Here is a 23,371-nt window from a genome sequence, read left to right as displayed (position 1 = left end):
GATGGCCAGGCAAATATAGAATGTGGCATTATTCTAAAGGTAATGGGTCTGGAGTCTTAAAAAAAACTGTCAGTAAAATGAAAAAAAAAAAAAAAAGTGTTGAGGGAAAGTTCCAGATTAAAGAGAAAAAAAAGAAATATGACAACCAAACATATATGGGACCCTTAACTGAATAATGGATTAAAAAAAATTAAGGTATAAAGAACAGTTTGAGGCAACTGGGAAATTGGCACATGTACTATTTACCAGATAAACTTTTAAATAAATGTTAAATTTGGGGGGTTTGAAATGTAGCATTATGTAGCAGAATGCTTTTGTTTTGGAGAAGTATTTTAAAGTATGTTAACTTCTTATACTTAGAAGTTAAATATAATGATGACAGCAACTTATTTTCAAATGGTTCAGCCCCCCCAAAAAACTTACACACAAACACACACACACACACACACAGATAGGGGTGGGGAGGGGAAAACAAATACAAATGTGGCAGCATTTTAAAATTGGAGAGACTGAAAACCATTAGGGTGTGCATACTATTCTTTCTTTTACCAATGGTTAGGCATTTTCAAAAGAAAAATATTATAAGGTAGAAATTAAAGGAGATAAATATTCACTGCTGGATTGTTAACATTATTAATTTTGAGTGTTTTTGGCAATCTATAAACTCATGTAAGTTTATCTCTGCCTAACAAATTCATCAGTTATCTATAAACAGAAAGCACTCAAGAAATTGAGTTATTTGTAGTGAGGTGGATAGACCTAGAACCTGTCATACAGAGTGAAGTAAGGCAGAAGGAGAAAAACAAATACCATATGCTAACACATATATATGGAATCTAAAAAAAAATGGTTCTGAAGAACCTAGGGGCAGGATAGGAATAAAGACGCAGATGTAGAGAATGGACTTGAGGACATGGGGAAGAGGAAGGGTAAGCTGGGACGAAGTGAGAGCGTGGCATGGACATATATACACTACCAAATGTAAAATAGATAGCTAGTGGGAAGAGCTGCATAGCACAGGGAGATCAGCTCCGTGCTTTGAGACCACTTAGAGGGGTGGGATAGAGAGGGTGGGAGGGAGAAGCAAGAAGGAGGGGATACGGGGATATATATATACATATAGCTGATTCACTTTGTTATAAAGCAGAAACTAACACAACATTGTAAAGCAATTATACTCCAATAAAGATGTAAAAAAAATAAAAAATGAAGAAAAATAAATAAAAAATGAAAAAAAAAGAAATACTTGTTGAACTAAACTGAATTGGTTTTATATTCCAAACATCTTTCCCCAGCCGTCCTTTTAGTACTGAATTCCTGTTAATGCCAATATTTTTCTTTTGTTTGATCTTCTACTCTCCAGGCAGCACTGAAGAATCTCTAATCCCCCTTATATTCCTGTCAGTTTCATTTTCCTCAATAAAATTAAATTTTGGCAATAATTTAAATTGTCCACACATATTTAAATCTAGTCTACTAGTACTTGTAGCCTTACCATGAGTATATTCTAATGAAAGCAATCCCTCTGGAATTTTATGCTACATACTAGCCCTCCAGAGGTTCAGATGCCAAACGTTGAGAGCAAGAAAGGTCATTATAGGTGTAAAAATGTGAATGGAAACTTCAGCATCATCTTCACTTGATAAGCTACAAACATACCACTGTCCAAGAAATAAACAAAAACAGACAACTGATAATAGAGGAAAAAAACACTAGAAAACATTTCAGAATATTCAAATGGTGCAAAATAATTATATGGTGTTACCAAGAAGAAAATATAGCACTTGACCTCCTCATGTCAACTTTTATGTATTGGTTGAACAAGTCAGAGGAGGGCCTAAGGGAAGTAGCATGAATAGGGAAAAACTCAAGGAATAATTTCTCAGTCCCAAAGGAAAAGATGTAGATGAGAAAGGATTTACTGCAAACCCTGTTGACCTGGGAAACCTATCTATATATATTTATGAACATATTTATGTCATTATAAACTACCCATATTATATTTATGATTATAAATAAATAACAGAAGGAAAGGAAGAAGGATGGGTGGAAGAAATGGAGGAAGAAGATGGTTAGTTATTTAGTTAACTAGCTAAAAGATAAGGACAATGGAATAAAATAATCTACTTTTCTAACCTATTACTTCCTCATTAAACTTCCAGCTACTTAAAAACAGAATAAAAATTAAACCCTTCATGGTTTAGGAGACAGAAAATCTAAGACAAAAAAATCTAAGAACCGAATTGTAGTTGGATTTCACTCATTATAATGTTTATACTTTGGAGCATTATCAGTCAGCATTAGACACAATTTTCTTAAATATAAAACGGCACAATCTAAAATTTTTTTTAAATGTACATGTTACAGTCTAAATTTCTATAAATTATATAGGAGTCTCCCGCTCTACAGAAGAAAGCAATGTTTACACTCAATTCCTTCCATCTCAGGATTCTTTTACTACTGTCAAAAAAAAAAAAAAAAAAAAGCCACAGCTATGCTGACAAAGCAGTGCAAACTCCAATCTACACATAACTTCAGAGACCTGCAGGTATAGAGAGTGAAAATCACCCACTTTTCCTGACAGCAAACATAGGTCAAGCTTCTCCAGAAACCCTTGACTCCTATAGCACAGTAAGAATCAGAAGAAAAATCAACCATGCCCTCAAAGGGATAGTTACCTTTTCAGCTGCTGTGTGTGCTTTTGCCTGGCTGCCTCAATAAGAAAAGATGGGAAATATCTGTTTATTTTTCCCTCCAGATTGACACAAAGGAAAATACTTTCATAGCTCTCAGAGATGTCACTATTCACGTGATGAGTCTCCAACTGATTATACTACAAATAACCCGTCCCATTTTTTTCCTTCACTTTTTAAACAGGAAGAATAAACAAACAGCATTTAAAACTGAATACTATCCATTTACCTGATTTCTCCATAAATTGTTCCTTGAAGATAAAAAAAGAAACATTTAATATATATTAACACAGCATATAAAATTAATACCATGGAAAAGACTGACTTTGGGGGAGGGGGGATTTTGAATCCAGAGTAATTTCTTTCTTATTGAAAAACATAAGCATGTCAAGCCTGTCCTTTACACAATAAAGCACCATTTATTATTTTAAAACAATAGACATAATGCTTATTTATATATATATATATATATATATATATATATATATATATATATATATATATATATATACACATATATATATATATATATTTCCCAGGTGAGGTCCTAAAGCGTAAAATGTAAAATTAAGAACTAATTTACTTGAAATATATTTCAATTTTTCCTTGAAAATAAATAGAAACAAAAATTTTATTGGGAATTATTGTTTAACACTTAAGCAAACATACTTATTAAATAAATTATAGCAATCCTTACTTTAGAGAAAATCATGAAATTAATACTAGTTGGACAAAATATCTCATTTCATTTAATAATAATATAGGCAGTAACTATAATCAACTCTGGAAAAGGTTGCCTTGATTCTACAGTTTGAGTGAATGTAAAGATCTCTGAAACTCATTTTAAGACCTGCTCTAGCAAATTATAAATCATACTGAAGTAGTGTGATTTTTCAGGCATCTTTAATAACCCTCTATGGCATCTTTTCTCAAACCACAGCGCTCAACTATTACAGCTTTCTGACAGGAAACCAGGGATCCCAATTATTTCAGGCATTGTTTGGATCCTAAAAATCTGAAATACAAATCAGTATTGTATGTGAATATGCTGCCTAGTATAATGTTGAGTGATGTAGCTCCATCAATGACTGTTAAATTAGTACAGGAAAGATGTTTAGTACCTTCTTTGTCTCAGTTTCCAATTCAAACAATGCCTCTAAGAAGCAGCCACGCAGTCCTGTGAGATGACACCCCGAGTTCAAATGATTCAACAAGGAATCATTTTGGAAAGTTACCAGAAGTCGTTATGATACCATAATACACTGATCCGCATATAAAAAACCCTCTACTGGGCTAGCAGGATGGAACTGAATTGAACTTTGTAAACTCTCAGGGCAAAGGGGCTGAGACTTACTTTGCAGCACGAAATGACACTTTGGTTTCTAAACTTCAGCGTTACTAATCCAATCTGACTTCTACAGATCATAAAGTACAACTGGCCTTTTCAACGTAGATTCAAACACCTGGCTAAATCCATTAAACAGTGATTCCATGAAGCAAAATGTACTGGCTTTTAACAAGTTCGCCCTTACCTTCTTCTATTATGAAAACTCTTTGAAGGACATTTCTGAAGAAATCAAGAAAATCTATAACAAAATAGTGTAGAAAGTTTAAGCAAAATTATATTTGTATTCCAGAGAGCTTTTCACAAATTGTTATAGATTGCTTCCGACAAACATATCCAGAATAGGAGGCTCCTGTCATGTCTGGAGTAAGTGTGTATGTATTTACAGCCACTGGATTTATCTTAAAGACCCTTTGTACAAACAAATGCAATTCAAAATATATGAAAATCAGCTCAGTTTAGCCCACCCCCTAACCCTAACCCTAACTCTAACCCCTAACCCACCCCCGACCCCCCAACACAGCTAACAACAAAACTTATGAAGCTACTCTTTGTCAGAGCACTGCTTTGAGAATAATTGTCACTGACCGAATTTACCATCTATATGCGCAGCTATCACATATCATTCATAAACAAGCTACAACCCTAATACTTGTGTTTTATATGTACATCATTGTTGAATCCTGCAGAAGATAAACAACTGATTGCAGAGAAAGAGCTGTCCTAACTCAGTGAAGTTACTCTCAACACGGGTATTTTCTCTTTGGTCTTTCATTTTACTTACAAGGGTGCTTAGATTCAGATAAATGTGGGGAAAAAGAAATAAGAATTGACTAAACACATGTTTAGTGTCTTTGTGTGATTAGATTCAGGAACACTGCCAGGAGAAAACTTTGTGTATGATGTCATCTGATTTTAGTTACTTGTCAAAAAAGAAGAAAAAAATATCTTACTGATCAGATGCTATCTTTTTAAGTTTGGTAGAACAAAAAACATGTTCACTCCTTTAATAAGTACAAATAAACAAGATTGATGAGGTGAACAAAAATCAATACACAGATCCCAAATATTTTACAACTGTTTATTTTCAGTTCGAACATGATTGAAGTCAATTAGATGCAGATCTGTCCTGGTGATTCTCATGAAATCCATGTCAGATAAATCACCTCCATGGAACTCTGAAAATTCAACACCATGCTTTAACTCATCTTTCCCTTAAATCCTTGAATTCCGCACAGTCTTTAAAATTATTGTTTTATATTTATCACAGCTATTTTTTCAGTTTTTTAGTGGTATTGTTTTACTTACAAAGCACACTGCCTACATAATATTGTTGATGTAATGGATATTTATGAGCACTGGTACATTTTAGCCCTCACTTTTGTGAGAATTTTTTTTTAAGTACCATGCAAAATCTTTCAGAATGAGAAGTGCACAGAATGCAATTTAAAATATAATCCTCAGTAAGCATAATATATGAACATCTTGATTTATAGACTAAGAAATACTATTAGGTTGTAACAAATATTACTACCTCGAAAGAAAAGAGGCTTTAGACAATGCTTTAGAAATGATAAACAAAATATAGCCATTTTGTCTTGCTATACTATAATGAGACCAGTCCATTTTTTACAATCATGAAGACATATATTCTACTTCATCATGTTTTGAATGTGAACTAGGAACTCAGAATTCTCTCTGAAATTTTATCTTTTATTAGTGAAAACTGAGTCTTCTCTTTCTGTGACTAGGTACTGTATCAGAAACTAAAGTAAGCCAAATAAGAGTTTGTTCTGCAGCACAGTGAATATCTGCATGTAAAATTTCATGACATGGAAGTGAAAATAATACAAAGGTAAATCAGTGTCAAAATGGCAAATCTGTGGCTACTGTGAAAATCAACTAAAAATACGGAGTGGTTAAGTGATATACATTTGTTTACTTGACCAACAAGCACACACACACACACACACACACACACACACACACACACTCTGTCCATCATCACTTTTTGAAGTGTCAGATAACATTATTTCTTAAGTGACACACAGGGCTTCATTTGCTATGCATAGGGTCAGTGAATATTAGCTTCATTTACACTTGGCTGAGAATCGGTTGAAGTCAACAGTAGAGGCTTAGTTCCTGCACTGAACAGGGTTAGACTCTGACAGAAAGCTGCCACCGCAGAAGATGGATGATCTTCCTTGCTGACCTTGCTCCCCTAAAGTGTCATAGTTTGGGTCTCTTTCCAGCTCTACAACAAAAGACCCTCTCTGAGCTTCCCAGTGGCCTTCAGTTTTATTGGTGCTAACAGGTCCAGACATTTTCATCGATTGGATTCTCTACCTTTTAAACACAAGAGCTTGCCCTTTTTGGCTAGCTAAACCTTGGCACAGATGTCTTTTTTTGTAATTGCATCTCTGCTGTGTATTGGAAAGGATGCAGCCAGACAGGCAAACATCAGGTCAGCACAGAAAGTGCTGAACTATTTATCTCTGTTTCCCAAAGTCATTTTAATGTAAGTGATATGGCGTTTGTCTGAAGAAATTAACCCTTAGATAATCTCACAGTATACTTCTAAATGGAAAGTCAAAATCTTCTGTCATTTTGATGACTAACTAGTATGTAATATATGTTACGCAGAACTATTCAGTCGGTAGGAAAAAAGGGCTTCCCAGTCATTTTATATAAGCAGTATTTGACAACCATATTTTAGAACAAATGTACCTGAAAATATTCTACATAATTTTCAGAACTCTATTTTGCCTTCTACCAGTGGTTGACACTGTGAAATATGTCCTTCCCTGACTAAAAAATACATAAAAATATTTGATACCTAACAAAGATGCTATACGATGTAATAAATTACATGTTTCTTTGAGATCCTGCCTGTGAGCTATTTTAATATGTTGGAGATTTGTTATTAATATTTGAATAATTTGAAAGAAATTACCTTACCTCAAATTCAAATGTTCAAAACATATATGATAAATGATGAAAAGTTCTTACAAACAGATTTACATGCAACGCATTTTATGAAAAATAACTATTTTGAGTATGTATGGATTTATAACTCAGAGGCTCTAAAATATTATTATATATAACTGTCAACATTATTTATTCCATGCAAAATATAATTTAACATATTTGCATATCTGGAATTGTACAGTTAGCTAATAAATATATGTATATATAAAATATACCAATCTCAGTACTACAAGAGAAAACTTAAAATAAAAGAAAATTTCACAAAAATGAAGATAAGGATGTACCAATTCAAACTCAAGTTAACCCTTCTGTGAAATTGCAGACAAAATATAATATGATCATTTTCCCATACTTTGAAATAAAAACTATTAATTCTGCATATTATTTTTTAGTGTTAGTGCTTTCACTCAAGTTGAGAAAATAAATTATACTTAAAAATAACCATCACTTAAAATCTCTGCAGCCAAACATTTTGTTCTAAATATATTATTAACAACTATCACTATAGGAAGTATACTTATTAGGGTGAGGAATCAATTTTAAAATGTATAAGCTGATAGGTATTCAAGGGGAAATTCAAGAACACAATTCCCGTTTATTTTTAATATCATATACATGGTACATCAATGGCTCTAAACTTTTATTCTCTTAAGTAAATAGTATCTCCCCCCAAAAATTCCAATAATTTCAGGTATGCATATGCAAAGCAACTATCAATTTTTATTTATTGATTTCTCTTTCTATAAGACAGACTGAACAAAATCAAAATTATTCCTCCAAGATGTGAGCCAGAAGCACCAGGAACCTGAATTATTTTTAAAATCAAATCAGTTATTACTCTTATTGTATAATGATGGTGCTAAAAATCTAAAATTAATTTTAAAAATCAAATGAGCTCTAGATACTAGGCAATGTTTTTTTAAAAATAAATAAAAATACTAACAGGATTCCTTATGCCCAGTCTGGGTTTTATGTTGAACGGACTTAGTCTGTCTATGCAGATTCTCAGGACCATGTCCATCAATCAATGTCAGCATTCTATCAGACTCCACTCTGACAGCAAGTGATAGTCAGTTATCTGTTGACATTAATGAATAATAAATAACCATGTCCTTTTGATTTATTTGAATAAAATGTATACTATTCTCAGTGTAGATTAGCCTATATGCAAAAGCAGACTTGGTTTTTGCATCTCATATATTAGGAAATGGTTAAAAAAAAAAAGTGGCTGCAATAAAAGATGTGCTTAATGTGATCTCTGGTATACATTACTGTTTTGCTTTTCGACAAATCAACCCTGTCTCAGCTTGTATCATATGAGCTTAAATGAGCTGTATTCACAGGCTCCTGAATATTTATGCTGTCTTTTACAGACCTAACACGTAGTTTGTTGTCTCCACAATAGAGTATTATAGGACAGAAAATCCTTAAAAAAACCAAAGATCAGAAGAAGTTGTGTCAGTATCCTAACCTTGCTCCTCTTTTGTTATTCACCCTTAATCTGCCTTCCTGGCAGGAAAAACTATTTAAGTTATTACTACACACTCCTTTGTTGTTACGTTTCCATCTCTCTCTCTGATTTAAACATACCATAACAGAAACTGTTACAGCTTTTTAAAAAAAATAAGGATTGAGAACTTTTAAGTGATTAGGCATTCATATACACATCTTGACTGAGTTCCTTTTTGGTACTGTCAGTGGTAATTCTAGAATTAGATACTCACAGTCTAGATATTACAAGAGGGACTATAAACTTCAACATTGATCAAAGTGTGGTTTATGTTCTTAGTTCAACAAGTTAGGATACAAATTGTGAAAGTTTTGCCATATATTATGATTTGTGGTTTTAATTTTTAATTTACCACTTTTTACTTTTCCATTATGAAACTCCTTCTCTGGTCAATAGTAAAAGCTTAATTTTATATTTTTTGCAGATAATTAACATCATCAATGACAGAAGAGGTAAAAACTAGATTTCCTGTTACACCTAATTAAGAATTCTACCAGCGGGACTTCCCTGGTGGTCCAGTGGTTAAGAATCCACTTTCCAATGCACGGGACATCGGTTTGATCCCTGGTCTGGGAAGATCTCACATGCCGCGGGGCAACTAAGCCCTCGCGCCACAACTACAGAGCCCACGCGCCGCAACTAGAAAGAAGCCCACACGCCACAGCGAAAGATCCTGCATGCCACAACGAAGATCCCGTGTGCTGCAACTAAGACCCGACACAGCCAAAAAATAAAATAAAATAAATAAATATATTTAAAAAAGAAGAATTCTACCGGCAATGTGAACGGATGGATAATAGTTCAAAACAGAAAGATATACCATCATTAGACCAAAACTTTGCAATGAAAACAAGTAAAGAGTTATTAATAAGGTTCAAACTTTTTATTAACTGCCTATTAATATGTATAATACTGAGTTATATAGAATTACTGTCATGTCAGAAAGGCAAAAGGGCAAAACGTTGCCAGCTATATTATATTTCATCAATAAAGACACAGAGTAGGGAAGGAAGATGTACTTTCACTATTTTAGTCCACTTAATAGATGGGAAAGTATGTTCTAAAAAGTTTTAAACTTGGGAATACTGTAGAATTTTCTGAAAGGTAAATGAAAAGCTATTGCCAAGTCTATACCACTATAGGAAACGATGCAGGGGGAAAAAAAAAAAGAAGAAACCAGAGGGAGCTGGGATGGGAAAGAACATCCACTTTACCATGTTGAAGGATGAATGAAGTATATTAGAAAGAAGAATGACTACATATATAGTGATGGCCTGGTGAATAATCTTGGAAATCAATGAGACGGCTCTCTGAATTTGAAGTGAGCAGCAATGTCATCATATTGGAAAGATTTACAAAGGGGTAAAATGATCAAACCATTATGTTCAACCTTGAAAAACACAGTGCTCAAGTACGTAATGTTTGTGCAGAATAAACATTAGACACAGCAAGAAGCATGGCCCAAAGAGCAAATTTTTAAAAAGTTCCGATCAGGTTTTCCTTGCAAACTAAAATACTGAGCCACACGTTCTCCCAGTTTCAGATCACAAGCTGAATGTCTAAGCTTAGCATGCGTTAATTTTAGAGGTCAGTTTGAGAAACAGATTTTACTGAAGTCTGACTGTCCCTCTGTCCTTGAAAAGACTGAAAAGCTGAAGTCTGTAGGTTTCTCAGAGGGAGACCTAGACGGAAACCGCAAAGTTAAACAGCAGAGTTTCTGCTCCCTCCCAAATCCTAGGTTTCTGATAATGTAAGAGGTGTTTGCTGTTCTCATTTTAAAACACATTTACCTACAATAGTCACAATATCCAAAACACGCTAATTGCAAAAATTTACCTTCTTAGGATTTGGTAAAATACTACAAGAATTGAAAGTAAGTAAAAAAAAAAAAGTGAAATTTATTTTCACTTACAGTAGAGGAAATATAAACAATCTACTTGAAAATAAGGAAGCAAAAATCTGTTTATAAATTGTTTGCTTTGTGAAGCAAAATTTAAAGACATTACTGAGCTTTATTTTGTTTTGTTTTTGCTTTTTAAAATATGCAATAATCCAAGAATATCCTGTATGAGTATTCAGCCTCTTTATAATTGTCACCTGAGATTTCCAAAGAGAAAAAAAATCTTAACTATTCTGCACTTATAAATTAAGAGATTAGTGCACAGCAATTTAGCAATCTAAAAATGGATCAAGGAGAACAATAAACTTAATTTTTTGTTCCATTGTGTTCACTTGCATGTTTTCTTCTTGGTGGGAGTAGAGGTGGGCAGTGTGTCTGTGTGTGTACCTATATCTGTATGTGTGCATATGTGTATATACATACATGTGTGTATATGTATATGTATTGTGTGTGTGTGATGTTAAAGTGGAAAGAAAACAGGAAACAGTTAAGTTCTGATTTTACTTTGGGATCTGTCATAAATAAACTGTTAGAACTATAAATGAGGTCCTTAGTTGTCCCATTTATTACAAGCCCCCCCAAGACCTTCTAATTTATCTTCAACAAAATTTAAGGTACACTCAACCTTCAAGAATTTGTGATTCTAATTGTCTAGGAAGAGATTATACCCTCAAGGAGTATAAGAATGTACACAGAACATTTATGTTATAATGAATTTATACATTTAAGTGGGTAAGATGCATATCTCACATCTCTTTTCAAGAATAAAACTACTTTACTGGAAAGTGTCAACTAAAATAGGAACACTATGTAGTATAATTATTTCAACTTTTAAAAATAGAAGATATAAAGAAACACTTTTTGAAATCAATCAAGTTTATTTATCCTATCTACTAGTTTTAATTAATGTCATTAATTAATGTCATAGGTAAGTTAATGCCATTAAGTGTCATCGCCTATATGGGAACTGGTTTAGCTAAAATAATAAACTACTATTAAAATAAACATAGAACATATGTATCATTGGAAAACATAGATTAGTATAGTGAACTTACTAATAATCAATTTATTTTCTCAGAATAAACTTTTATTATATCTAGTGATTCTTTAGATATATTCTACATCTTTCCACTCCCACCCTTAATCTCTCTCTTTTAGAAAGAATGATCTTCTTAAAAAGTACAATAGGTAATATTAACATAACAGACTGTTAACCAACTTTAATAAATGACAAATACAAGATATCTATCTAATAATTATATGTGATCAATATTATATTTTATTAATAAAAGCAACACAGTGCCCCCTTCCCCGGATCTAGGTTTCTATATTCAGTGTTAATAGCTTCAGTGCAGGTCTGAGGCTGATACCACCGTAGGTGAGGGGCTAAACTAGATGTTAACTGGGTGACACATGAAACAAAAAATAAACCACAGTATGTGTCCTTTCAAAGCCTCCTAGTTTTCTAATATATTGGAAGCAAGAGATAACATAATTATCAACAGTAAATAATTTAAATGAAAGAGCCAAACTAAAAAATTCAAAATCCACAATACCTAAAATGTAACCGTTAAAATTTTTTCAAACTACTATGCCCCAGAATGTATTTTCCCCTCTTTTCTATGTCATTCATTGACCCCAGACTAAACAAAATACACTAAATAATAAACCTTACATACTTCTTTATAAGACCACAAAATTAGAGAAAAATAATGCACATTTATTTCAACTGATGTATGTATTATTCTGGGTTCCTGTGAAATGCTATTATTAGGGATTAATATTTGATATGTATACACAGATTATAACTTTTAATGAAGTTGATATTATAGGTAGAAAACAAAAAAGAATGTCTTTAACTCATTAATTTGACCTAAACTCAAAGTTGAATTGTTTTTGTTTTATGTGTGCATGTGCCCTTCTACTGCCCACGTATTAATACTATAGGAATTGACACATATTAATACTATGTCGATAACCTAATGAAGATAAGCTTCCATAAAAGTAAATTTTTGTGATAATTTGCATAGGATGAGATAACCTGAATTAACTTAAATGTGAGGAAAATTAGAATAAAAGGATTGTCATAAATTTTCCTCTCTGATTCCTGCGTCAGATTTTTATGCCCATAGAGAAAAATACCAAATACACAGCTGGGTTAAATTTCTCCCATTAAAATAATAACATTATTTACACAAAATAACTACATTATATATACTATTATCATAAATAAAAGCTTTTGTAGATTAGTGATAATTACCTTAGAGAAAATGGCTTGAAGCTCGATAAAAAAAAATCAAATTAATTGCAACATTTTAAGGTATCACTGATTTATATTTTAACATTATCTTCTAGAAACTGATGCCAATTTAAACTTCCACTAGAAATATAAAAGGGTAACCATATACTTGCCAAAGTTAGGATAATTAGAAATGTTCTGAGGTCATGTACTGAGTTTCTAAATCATAGGAAGTTAAATCGCACATATGAATTTCATATTGCCTTCCTTCTTTCCTCATTTTTCCTAACTTTCATCAGGTCTTTCTTCTTTCTGTCCTTCTTTATTTTTTGAATAGTTATCATGTTCAATGTACTGTGGGTACATACAATGTTGACTGAAGATGAGTAAAAAGCAGTATATTTTTAAATGAAGTCTACAATGCTCTAGAAGGAAATTTTGCTATGATTCTTATTATCACAATTATCCTTCTCCATATTTTTTAAGGAATTATGAGCAAATATCTCGCAAAGGACAGAAGAAACTGATTAACAGTAGCTGCTCCTGGAAAAAGGTATTTGAGACTGGAGCACACAGCAATAGCATTTGTTCCAGATCTATGCACATTACCTATTCACAAAGCCTTAAAAAAATAAGTATTATGAGCTTCTGAAAGTGAATAATTTAAAGAAGAGTATAAAAATTGTAATGTAATGTAGTCATAACTGAAATAGCAGAAATATATTTGAACGTGATACTGAATTTACATAATTTCCAATTTATAGAATAGAGTGTAATGTTAGCTAAGGGGCTGATTTCTCAGTTTTGTTTCTCTTATTTTTCGTTTGTTTTGCAAACCAAGATAATATTTACAATATATAATTTGGAAGAAGACCAATATATTCTTAAAACAAAAGCTACTTTCCCATATAAGATAAATAAGCTTTAAGACCTTCTTATTTTAGAAAATGTATTAGGCTCTTGCAACTCTCTTTCTCAAGACATAAATATTACATTAGTAAAGTGGGAAATGGCTTTTTGTTCATTAAAAGAGGCAGATGGAGTAGTTAAAAGGAAAGACACATAAAGACAATGGACAAATAGAAAGTGGGAATATGATAATGAATAAATATAAATAGTTACATTATTCTCATAGAAATAAATTCCCCATATCTGGAGCAGACTCCTGTTCATGTTTGCTAATTCTTAGCATATCAACTTGCTATATGCTATGAGCAAAATGAAATACAATATAGGGTTCTCTTACAAAGTTTAAGACTAATCACAGAGACTGGACTTACACAACAAGAAATTAACTAGTGATATGAATTTGAAATAAGAAAATATTTGCCTTGGGAGTGGGTAGTGTATAACCAAATTTCTCAAAGTCCTTAAGAAATTTGATAAACATTTATTTGGAAGACTTGGGTGGTGCAAGGAACTGTGCTAGGTACCATGGTAGGTAGGTAGAATACTATAAGTAAGTTTTAGAAGTTAAGAAGCTTTAGAAGCTGTAAAAGGAAATTACAAACATTGATAAAAATCAGATCGCATATGAAGATCCCCAGAGAGAAAGGGCAAAGTACTTTTAAGAATCCACAGAGATCTTTTAACAAGGTATAAGTGCCATTTAATTTGAAATGTAAGGAAAGGCAAAATTTCAACAGCCTGAGATAGGGTAGGTGGCATTGCTGGTAGAAGAAGGCAAGGCAAGGTGAAAACCAGGAGAATGGTACAGCCAGTATCTACCATCAGAATTTGGAAGAGAGGTCACTGAAGAAGTTGGGGATGTGAGAGATTAAGATACAATAGGTAATTGTGATGGTTTATGATGGTTTATTTGTCATGATGGTTTATTTGTTTTTCTGTTTATTTGGAACCAAAGGTTAAGTAATAGGGCATCATAAAAACATCTATGGATGTGCTTCAGGTAGAACGAGAGACAAGTCAGTACCAAGCAGAGGGAACAGGGCTCTCAAGGATGATAAATTATGTGACTGAAAGTTAGAAAAGAATACTAGGGTCAAGTAGGAGGTATTTAAATGCCACCCTAAGAAACAGTGAATTTTTATTGGTCATTAGGAACCTGAAGCTTTCTGAATAATACAGTAACGGGGTCTATGTTGTGTTTTACAAAGTGCATTCTGACCGCCCCATGAAAGAAGAACCGGAATAGAAAAGAAAATGGCAAAGCAGATGAAATATTTAGAATGTTGGGAAAGACAGAGATATAAGTATTTTGAAATTATTATAAATGAAAGAAAGCGCTCAGATTTGTATCACCATGAAGACATCCTGAAAGAAACTTTATTTTTTAAAAATTCCTTGTGATAGATAAATGCTCATCTATAAAGATGTGGTCCACTATATTGGTTAGGGGCAGGGATTCTGGAGCCAGACTGCCTTGATTAAACAGCAGTCGGCCACTCTATGCTCTTGGTGATTGTGGGTACTTAAGCCATCCCTTGCTGTGCTTTAGTTTTCTTACATAAAAATGTGTATACATATCATTTATGTAAATATGATTTAACATATAAAATGTAACACTTTTATGTTTTACATACTTTTAAGTATGTTTTTCTCCTTTAAACTGGGTAATAACAGTGCTTACCTCTCTGTAAGGAACACCTCTCTGTAAGACTAAATGAATTAACACATGTGAAACACTTAAAACAGCTCTTGCCATGTATTAATAATTTAAAAACAAACAAAATCTATGACCTGTTTTTGTTGAATGCCTTGACTCTCCCCGCTTTTAAATCATTTAAACTATACCTGTCATTTACTACTGTTCTATTGCCTAAGCCCTGTATTTTATACAGATGCTAACTTAATTTAAAAACCCATATTTTGGAGATACAATTCAAGTTGTCTTTGTATGAGCTACCAGGTTACATAAAACATAATTATATTGCTAAAAAAGGTTAGTGCTCAAGAAAGTTTAAAAACACAGGGAATGAAGATCACCCACTATTTCACCATTCTGACACATTCATTGTGACGATATTTATGTTCCCATCTATTCTTTTCCCTATGCATATTTTGCTTAATTCTAAATATCAGTGTATACATTTTATTCTTTATTTTTCATTCAAAATTATTAATAAGATGATTTAAAATTCCTATATCACATTGTTGATACTTTAAGGACTAAGTTCAATCAAGATGAGGCACTTAACTTTGGACATTTAGGTTATTTTCAATATTTCAAATTATATATATTGCTTTGCTGGAGGGAAAAAAAGGTTATATAAAAAGTTCTTCTCTTTCACTGAAATATCTTCCCTGGTAAATTACCAGGGATGAGATTACTGACTTAAAGGATATTTAACTATCTGTGGCCTTTGAGATCTACGTTCATTCACTCACTGCCATGAAATTTCTTTTTTTTTTTTTTTTTTCTTCTTTTATTTATTTATTTATTTTTGGCTGTGTTGGGTCTTTGTTTCTGTGCGAGGACTTTCTCTAGTTGTGGCAAGCGGGGGCCACTCTTCATCGCGGTGCGCGGGCCTCTCACTGTCACGGCCTCTTGTTGTGGAGCACAGGCTCCAGACGCGCAGGCTCAGTAGTTGTGGCTCACGGGCCTAGTTGCTCCGTGGCATGTGGGATCTTCCCAGACCAGGGCTCGAACCCGTGTCCCCTGAATTAGCAGGCAGATTCTCAACCACTGCGCCACCAGGGAAGCCCATGAAATTTCTTTACTTAGCCAACTCCTTGTTGCATTATTAATACTAAGATAATAGCAAGCATTCACTGATTATTTGCTATGTCCCAGATACTATTCTTAGGGTTTCTACATGCATTATTTCATTCACTTCTGACAAGAACTCTATATGAGGGAGGTACTATTTTTATTAGCCCCATTTTATACTTAAGGAAACTAAGGCTTAGAGAGATTGTCCTAGTTTATGCACCTGGTATGTTGTTGAGCCAGAATTTAAAAACTCTGTGACTCCAGCATCTGAGCTATTAACCCTATAGTGTACCTTACATTTCTGTATATATTTGATTATAAATACTATGTATCACAAAAACTCATTTGTTATCATGAAAAGTAATGGTACAAATTACGTTTCTTTTCTGTGAAAAAAACACATGGTTTTCAAAAATCTAATCAACAAACACAGATTTCAATATTATTAATGCTATTAAGTTGAATGTTTTAATTATTGAAGTAACATATAACATATGTTATATGTCTGTAAGTTTTACATTATTAAAGTAATGATATATCTGCTAACTTGATAATAGAAAATATTAAGAAGAAACTATTAGGGAAATTCCTTATAATAAAAACTAGAAGTCTATGATTACTTGAGTTCCCCTTTACATGAAATCATCAAAAAAATTACTAAATCTTTAACTCAGAAAATTAAAATTAAGCAATATAAATAATTGAAGCAGCTCACATCTCTATGTTCTGATGTATGTGCATGTAAACTGCATTACATCCTTGGATTTTTTACAATTAGGTTGACCATATATTCTATCATCCAAATCAGAACACTTTTGAAAGCAAAAAGACACAGCGTAATAAGTAAAACAATTATCCCCAGCAAACTAGGCTTATGGTCACCCTACTTAGAATAAAGTTTCATCAGTTCTTCAGTAACTAAAATCCACTGGTTGAAGTTCAGGACAAATTTTAGGGAGTAGTGTGGTGCAGTGGGGAAAAAAGACTTGAAATGATAAACAGGATCCTGGATTCTCATCCAATTTTGCTACTTATTAATATCCCTGAGCTTCAGTTTCTTCCTAAATTCAAAGAAAGAAAAAATAATACTTTCTACCTCGTAGCGGTGTGGTAAGGATTAAATGAGAAAAAATGAACATAATTTTTCAGTGTAAACTACAACCTACTTATACAAATCCAAGTTATAATACCGAGTTCCACACTTTGAGAAATACTATTCTACTTTTAAAATGGAATGAAATTGTACAAAAGTTCTAAAAATTTCAAATTATATTTCAGAATATGATTTATTAGTCTTCTAAAAATATTTATATATGTAAACTAAAATCTGCTATTTTTTAAAATGACTACACTTTTTATCTAAATATATTGGTTACTGTGCATAGAAGTTGTGATGTAACTGATATGCTAAATATTTTCAAAAGGACTGTTTGACAATCGAAGCATGCTATCTGGAATTATATTTTTAAATGACTGTAAAGAGATGTTTTCTTTAAATCACTATATTAAAAAATTAGACAAGTTCTCCATATATTAGATTTGACAAACATGTGGTTTTCAAAATTGAGTTATTTTTTTCCAAAATCACAAAGAAGTAAAAGCTTTTCCATCAACTGATCAAAACTGTGTTCAGTTTTCACAGTTGTTCGTATTTCAAACTATACTTTAACACACATCACAATGGGCTGCCATTCTAGAAAGTGCCCAGATAAACTTGCCTTTAAGTAGCTAACCACCATCATTTGGCTAAGGGCTTACTAGCATCCTCTCCCAAACACTTTTAGTTTTCCTCTATATGGGACTGGAATTTATTTTCAAACTCTTAACAGGATCACTGAAAGGAAACAGGAGAAATACTTATAAAGGCAGGCCTGGACTCACTCCAGAGGCAAGTACTCTCACAGCAATGCGTTGGAATTATGCCCAGGAGGGAAGTGTTTTTGCAAATGAACATAGTGCCACAGTTAAGCATAAGGTATTTAATTCCTTTGTCAACATCACTAAGGTTAAAAATTAAGAACGTTACACGATAGACAATTTACCTGAATTAGTGTGCACATCCTTTTTCGGCTGAACCATAAGGAGGCATCTTGAGTCCTTTAATCACATGTTTTTAATGAACTCTCACTATTAATACCTAATTCTACCTATTCAAATGCAGATTAAAGTAGATGACAGTGAACTAATTTTACTTCATTTTTAAGTACCTTGGTGCAGTTTGCAGGTGACAATAATTTTGGTACTCAAATGTGGTTCCAATTCTCGAAACCAAAATAAATGAATGTGAATAATCTTAATAGTACCACATTTAATGAGATGATTTTGTTCATTTGGAAGAAATTGGAGTCGTCATGGTAAATATATCTCTTTACTGCAGTTAAAGACTGCTTTTCTTACTAAATTCTATACTCAGAAGTGTAGAACTCAAACAGCTCCTGTTTGTTTTTCTTAACAAGTAAATGTAGAAATCAATTGAGTTAAATCCACAAAATGAAACAAAAGAGACTATAATTTGCTTTAAAATTTTTTAAACCTTAAAAGAGCAAGACTTTTAACGTTATTTCCTAGTTTCTTTTTAGACAAATTTAATTGTCTAAAGGTCTTGTGGATAAGGCCTTTTATATGCATTTTTATGTATTTTTATGTGTCCCGTTTTTAATTGTGCAAACATTTAAAATTCCACTTTCACATCAATCAAAATCTCCATACTACTGAAACCGGCTGCTTTCACAGCTGAAGTGTAATAGTGTGTTGTTAAAATGTTCTTATAATAGTTTTTGTTGAATCTACCATCATTTTTCAAGTACTTGTCAATAAAAACATTTCCAGTCAATAAAAACATTCCTTTTCATTGAATTAATTAGTTCATTAAGAATATTTCTGGGGCTTCCCTGGTGGCGCAGTGGTTGAGAGTCTGCCTGCCAAAGCAGGGGACACGGGTTCGAGCCCTGGTCTGGGAAGATCCCACATGCCACGGAGCAACTGGGCCCGTGAGCCACAACTACTGAGCCTGCGCGTCTGGAGCCTGTGCTCCGCAACAAGAGAGGCCGCGATAGTGAGAGGCCCGCGCACCGCGATGAAGAGTTGCCCCCGCTTGCCACGACTGGAGAAAGCCCTCGCACAGAAACGAAGACTCAACACAGTCAAAAATAAAAATAAATAAATAAATTTAAAAAAAAAAAGAATATTTCTATACTTACCAAGTGGAATAGCATTCTGCCTATTAGTAGTGATAAATCTCCATCAGTTTTTGATTTCCACACATGTGGAACCTGCAGATGTTCTACTTGTTAAGAAATACTAGTGAAGGAAGGGGGAAGAGGACAGTGGGTAGACAGGTTTGATTCCTTCAGGGAGTGTCAAAGGAGGCTGCTAAACTGGTCAACGGGACCAGAACCTATAGCATCTCTATTTGTTTAGCTCAGAGTTCTCTTTACAATGTCAGCTATGGCAGGAATGATAATTGAGTGCTGGGTCATAGGCATTTTATATGCTAGCAACCATCCACATGAAGTATTTAACTCTTCAACCAGGACAGAAAAAATATATTTGCTCAGTTACTCTACCTAAATAATGTGTGCAGTAGAAATATAATGTGAGCCACATACGTAATTCTTAAATTTCTAGTAGCCACATCAGAAAAGAGTAAAAAGAAACAGTTGAAATAATTGTAATATTATATTTTATTTAACCAAATATATCTAATGTATGATTCTTTCAATATCTAAGTAACATAGAAAATTACTAATGATGTTTGTCACATTCTTTTTTTTTGTACTAAGCCTTTGAAATTCAGTACGTAATTCATACTTGCAGCACATATCAATTTAGAATCGCCACTTTTTAGAACCTCAGAGCCACATGTGGCCACCAGCTACCTTATTAGACAACACAGATCTAAATATTTGTTAAATTATTTCTTGAAATGTTCTACTAGAATGAGAATTTTATGGGGAAGTAATGTGATTTACATAACAAACTACTAGGACCAAGGCATTTAAGTTCAGCAATGAAACAGAATAATATTTGCCAGGATTCTCCTTGCTTTCTGATGGAAACCAGGGCAACACTGTTGCTAAAGTCCCGGCTCTGGAATCAGAACACCCTGAGCTTGAATCTAAGATAGGACAAACATTACTTACTAAAGTAATTGCAATCAGCAACTTACCCTTGACAGCCCCATTTTATTTTCTGTAAAATAGAGATGATAATGTTACCTATGTATTAAAAGAACTCGTATGTGTAAAGCACACAGAAGAGTATCTGCACATAGTAAATTAGCAAAAACATTTAGTTACAATAATCACTGTTAGCTACAATTCCCTCTAAATTAACTAGGATGTACAAATATTAAAATTATGCAGCTGGCTTAGGGGTACAAAGAATACATGAAAGTTATTTTGGGGAATATATTATGTTTTCTAAGTTATAAGAGACATAAGTAATATAACCTTATTATATTTTCAGGATATCCACAAACAGAAAAATATCTATTAATTTTGAAGGTCCCTGTGACATAGTTTTAAATAGAAAAATACTGGCCAATTATTATGACCACATAAAGCTATGTAAGAGAAAATCCAGTTTTACTATACAAAGGAAAAGGTTCACTAATTCATATGCTATTATTGTTTCAAAACAAACAGAAAACTTCCAGCTGATGTATTCTGATAACTAAAACTTACTTTGGCCCACTTCCACAAAATTGTGGTCTACCTATAATGTGACTTATCAGAGAAATACTCCTTTTATTATTTAGTCCAGGAAAGAAATACGGCTTTGGCAGAAGCAACCTTAGAAAGTTAGCAAGGGAAATTTGATGATTTTTGAATCAAAGTTTTAGTACTTATAAAAAATAATTCTAAAAGTTTGTAAATCTATTTGCATGTGTCTTGCCTATTAGTAGAACTCTTGTTAGCAGACCCCTTAACCTCCTTTTCCTGTTATCCACAAGGCCAGACGATATGGGTTTCAAGACAGGAGGAATCACACATCATTAAATCCTGATTAATCTCACCTCACTCTGCCCAATCTTCTCTCTTAAATCTCGTAGCCCAATGTGCAACTGTTGTCTTCTATGTCAAGCATAGGGCCAATTAAATTTTAGTAACAAGTATTATTATCGCCGATATTTACTGCAATATTTACTGAATCCTTAGTGCAGATATCACTATGGGGAATCACTGATAAGTTCAATAGTGACTTTGCTTAAGATCTACTCAATTGGGCTGCTGGTACACAGCAGACTCACTTGTTCAAATAGTCATTATTACTTAATAGTCATTATTACTTAAAATCTCTGATATAGAAGAAAGTGCAAAGTGAAATTTTAATAGCACACATTACTTACGTTCACAAGTGTCCCCTTTTTGCTGGTAGCCTGCTTTGCAGATACATTTTCCAATGGGCACTAACCATTCTCCTTCTGCACTGCAGTGCATCCTGGGGGAGTTTTCCGCCTCTTCCTCTGCACTGCTGACACATGTCCCTCGGACCTCGACTAAAGAGGAAAATTCTGAACCAGTCACTGTATCTGGAAAGACAGCTAAGTTCTCAATAATGGACCAGCACTTCTTGTAGTACACTTTGACCGAAACCAAAGCTATGCAAGCCCCTACATCCTGAAAGGCAAGATAGAATCCCTTTTTGGACAAAGGTCCAATCTCTCTCACCTCAGTGTTAAGCTTCATCTTTCTTTCACCAAGGTCACCTTGGGTAAAACTTTCATCTGCAGCAATGGTGTCTATTTTTACATAGAGGTTTTCTCTTATATTCCTGCCAGTGTCGTAGTCTGTTTCATAATAGTACAAATTAAAGGTTTCCTTGCAAGTTCCCAGGACTCCAGGAAGACTGTTACAATCCCTCAGGGTGAATTTCAGTTCTACAAAAATCCTTTGTGCGTTGCCTTTCGAAATCCAGTTAGTCCGCAGCCAGTTGTTTTGGTTGGGCTCCATAACCTGGCACACCTGGTATGTTCGGATCGGGGTATAGTTCTCATCCAAACCACTAATTTCTTCCCACTGTAAAATTTAGAAAAGGTCATCAGTCATTCAGCAAAAAATAACATTTGGCTTTTGCAAGTGCATGAGGACTCTTTAGTGTAGCACAAATGCATATCTTTGAAAGACCTAGGTGAATTCCTACCCTGACGAACACTGTAACCTTTAGAACAGAGTCTCAGTTCGGCTTCATCCTGGTGCCAGAACATCATTTTCGTTGCTTGTGTTGTTTATGCATACAATAAATCTTTCATTTTGCTTGATATCTGTTTGCTGGTGTATTAGTGTTGCTTTTTACATGTTTGCTTATGCCAATGTCTCCACTGAGCTTGGGATTTTTATAGACTCAAGCACATAACAAAATTACTTAAATTACCATTTAATGCATATACATACAGATACATGGCAGAGTTCTTGATAACTCCGTTGACATTTTAAGTGTTGATGTTAAACTTAGAGAGTACCTAAAAACACAGGGAAGAAAATGCCAAAAGTACTCTGAAATGTAAAAGCATTCCACAACATGTTGATATTCATAATGCTAAATCTTTTATGATCTTTGCAAAATGAGATATAAGGGAGGAACATTTTACAGAGTCATTTATTTATTGCAGTGTTATATATAATGCTATCCATAATGCCACATAACTATAAATAAGTAGTTATAAAAGTGTGATATATCTTTATAAATAAGTTGCTTTCAGCAGACAAACAAATGTACATGGCAAATCAGCATGCTGGATCATATTTCAGTAATAAGCTTTCTGACAGGAAAAATATCAGATGGTTAAAAATGTCCATTCATATGCTGATATAATGTACACTACAGCAAACTCATATATTTTCACAAAAAAGGAAAACAATAAGCTTAGCCAAATTTGCAACAATTTAAAGATTATGTCTTGTATAATCTATCTATATTGCTCATTAGTTAATAAATTCATTTCACCTAAAAGCCTAAGATAACAGTTATGTCTCTTCTTACCATTATTACAAAACTTCCAAGTTTGTATTTATGATACCT

At 33.3% G+C, this 23,371-nt stretch overlaps 1 protein-coding gene across 7 annotated transcripts in view; it reads right to left on the bottom strand.

Annotated features, from left to right (window-relative positions):
• The window catches only part of EPHA7 (EPH receptor A7), a 167,363-nt gene that overhangs the window by 136,636 nt on the left and 7,356 nt on the right, over positions 1-23,371 (bottom strand). For all 7 annotated transcript variants that reach the window (XM_082475117.1, XM_082475114.1, XM_082475115.1 and 4 more), the window contains exon 3: positions 21,699-22,368. In XM_082475117.1, coding sequence (XP_082331243.1) covers positions 21,699-22,368 — 670 coding nt within the window. The remainder of the gene's footprint in view (positions 1-21,698; positions 22,369-23,371) is intronic.

This window comes from Balaenoptera physalus (assembly GCF_965194825.1).
Source record: "Balaenoptera physalus genome assembly, chromosome: 9".
In the NCBI taxonomy this organism is placed as follows: domain Eukaryota; kingdom Metazoa; phylum Chordata; class Mammalia; order Artiodactyla; family Balaenopteridae; genus Balaenoptera; species Balaenoptera physalus.
This window is presented reverse-complemented; position numbering and strand designations above follow the sequence as displayed.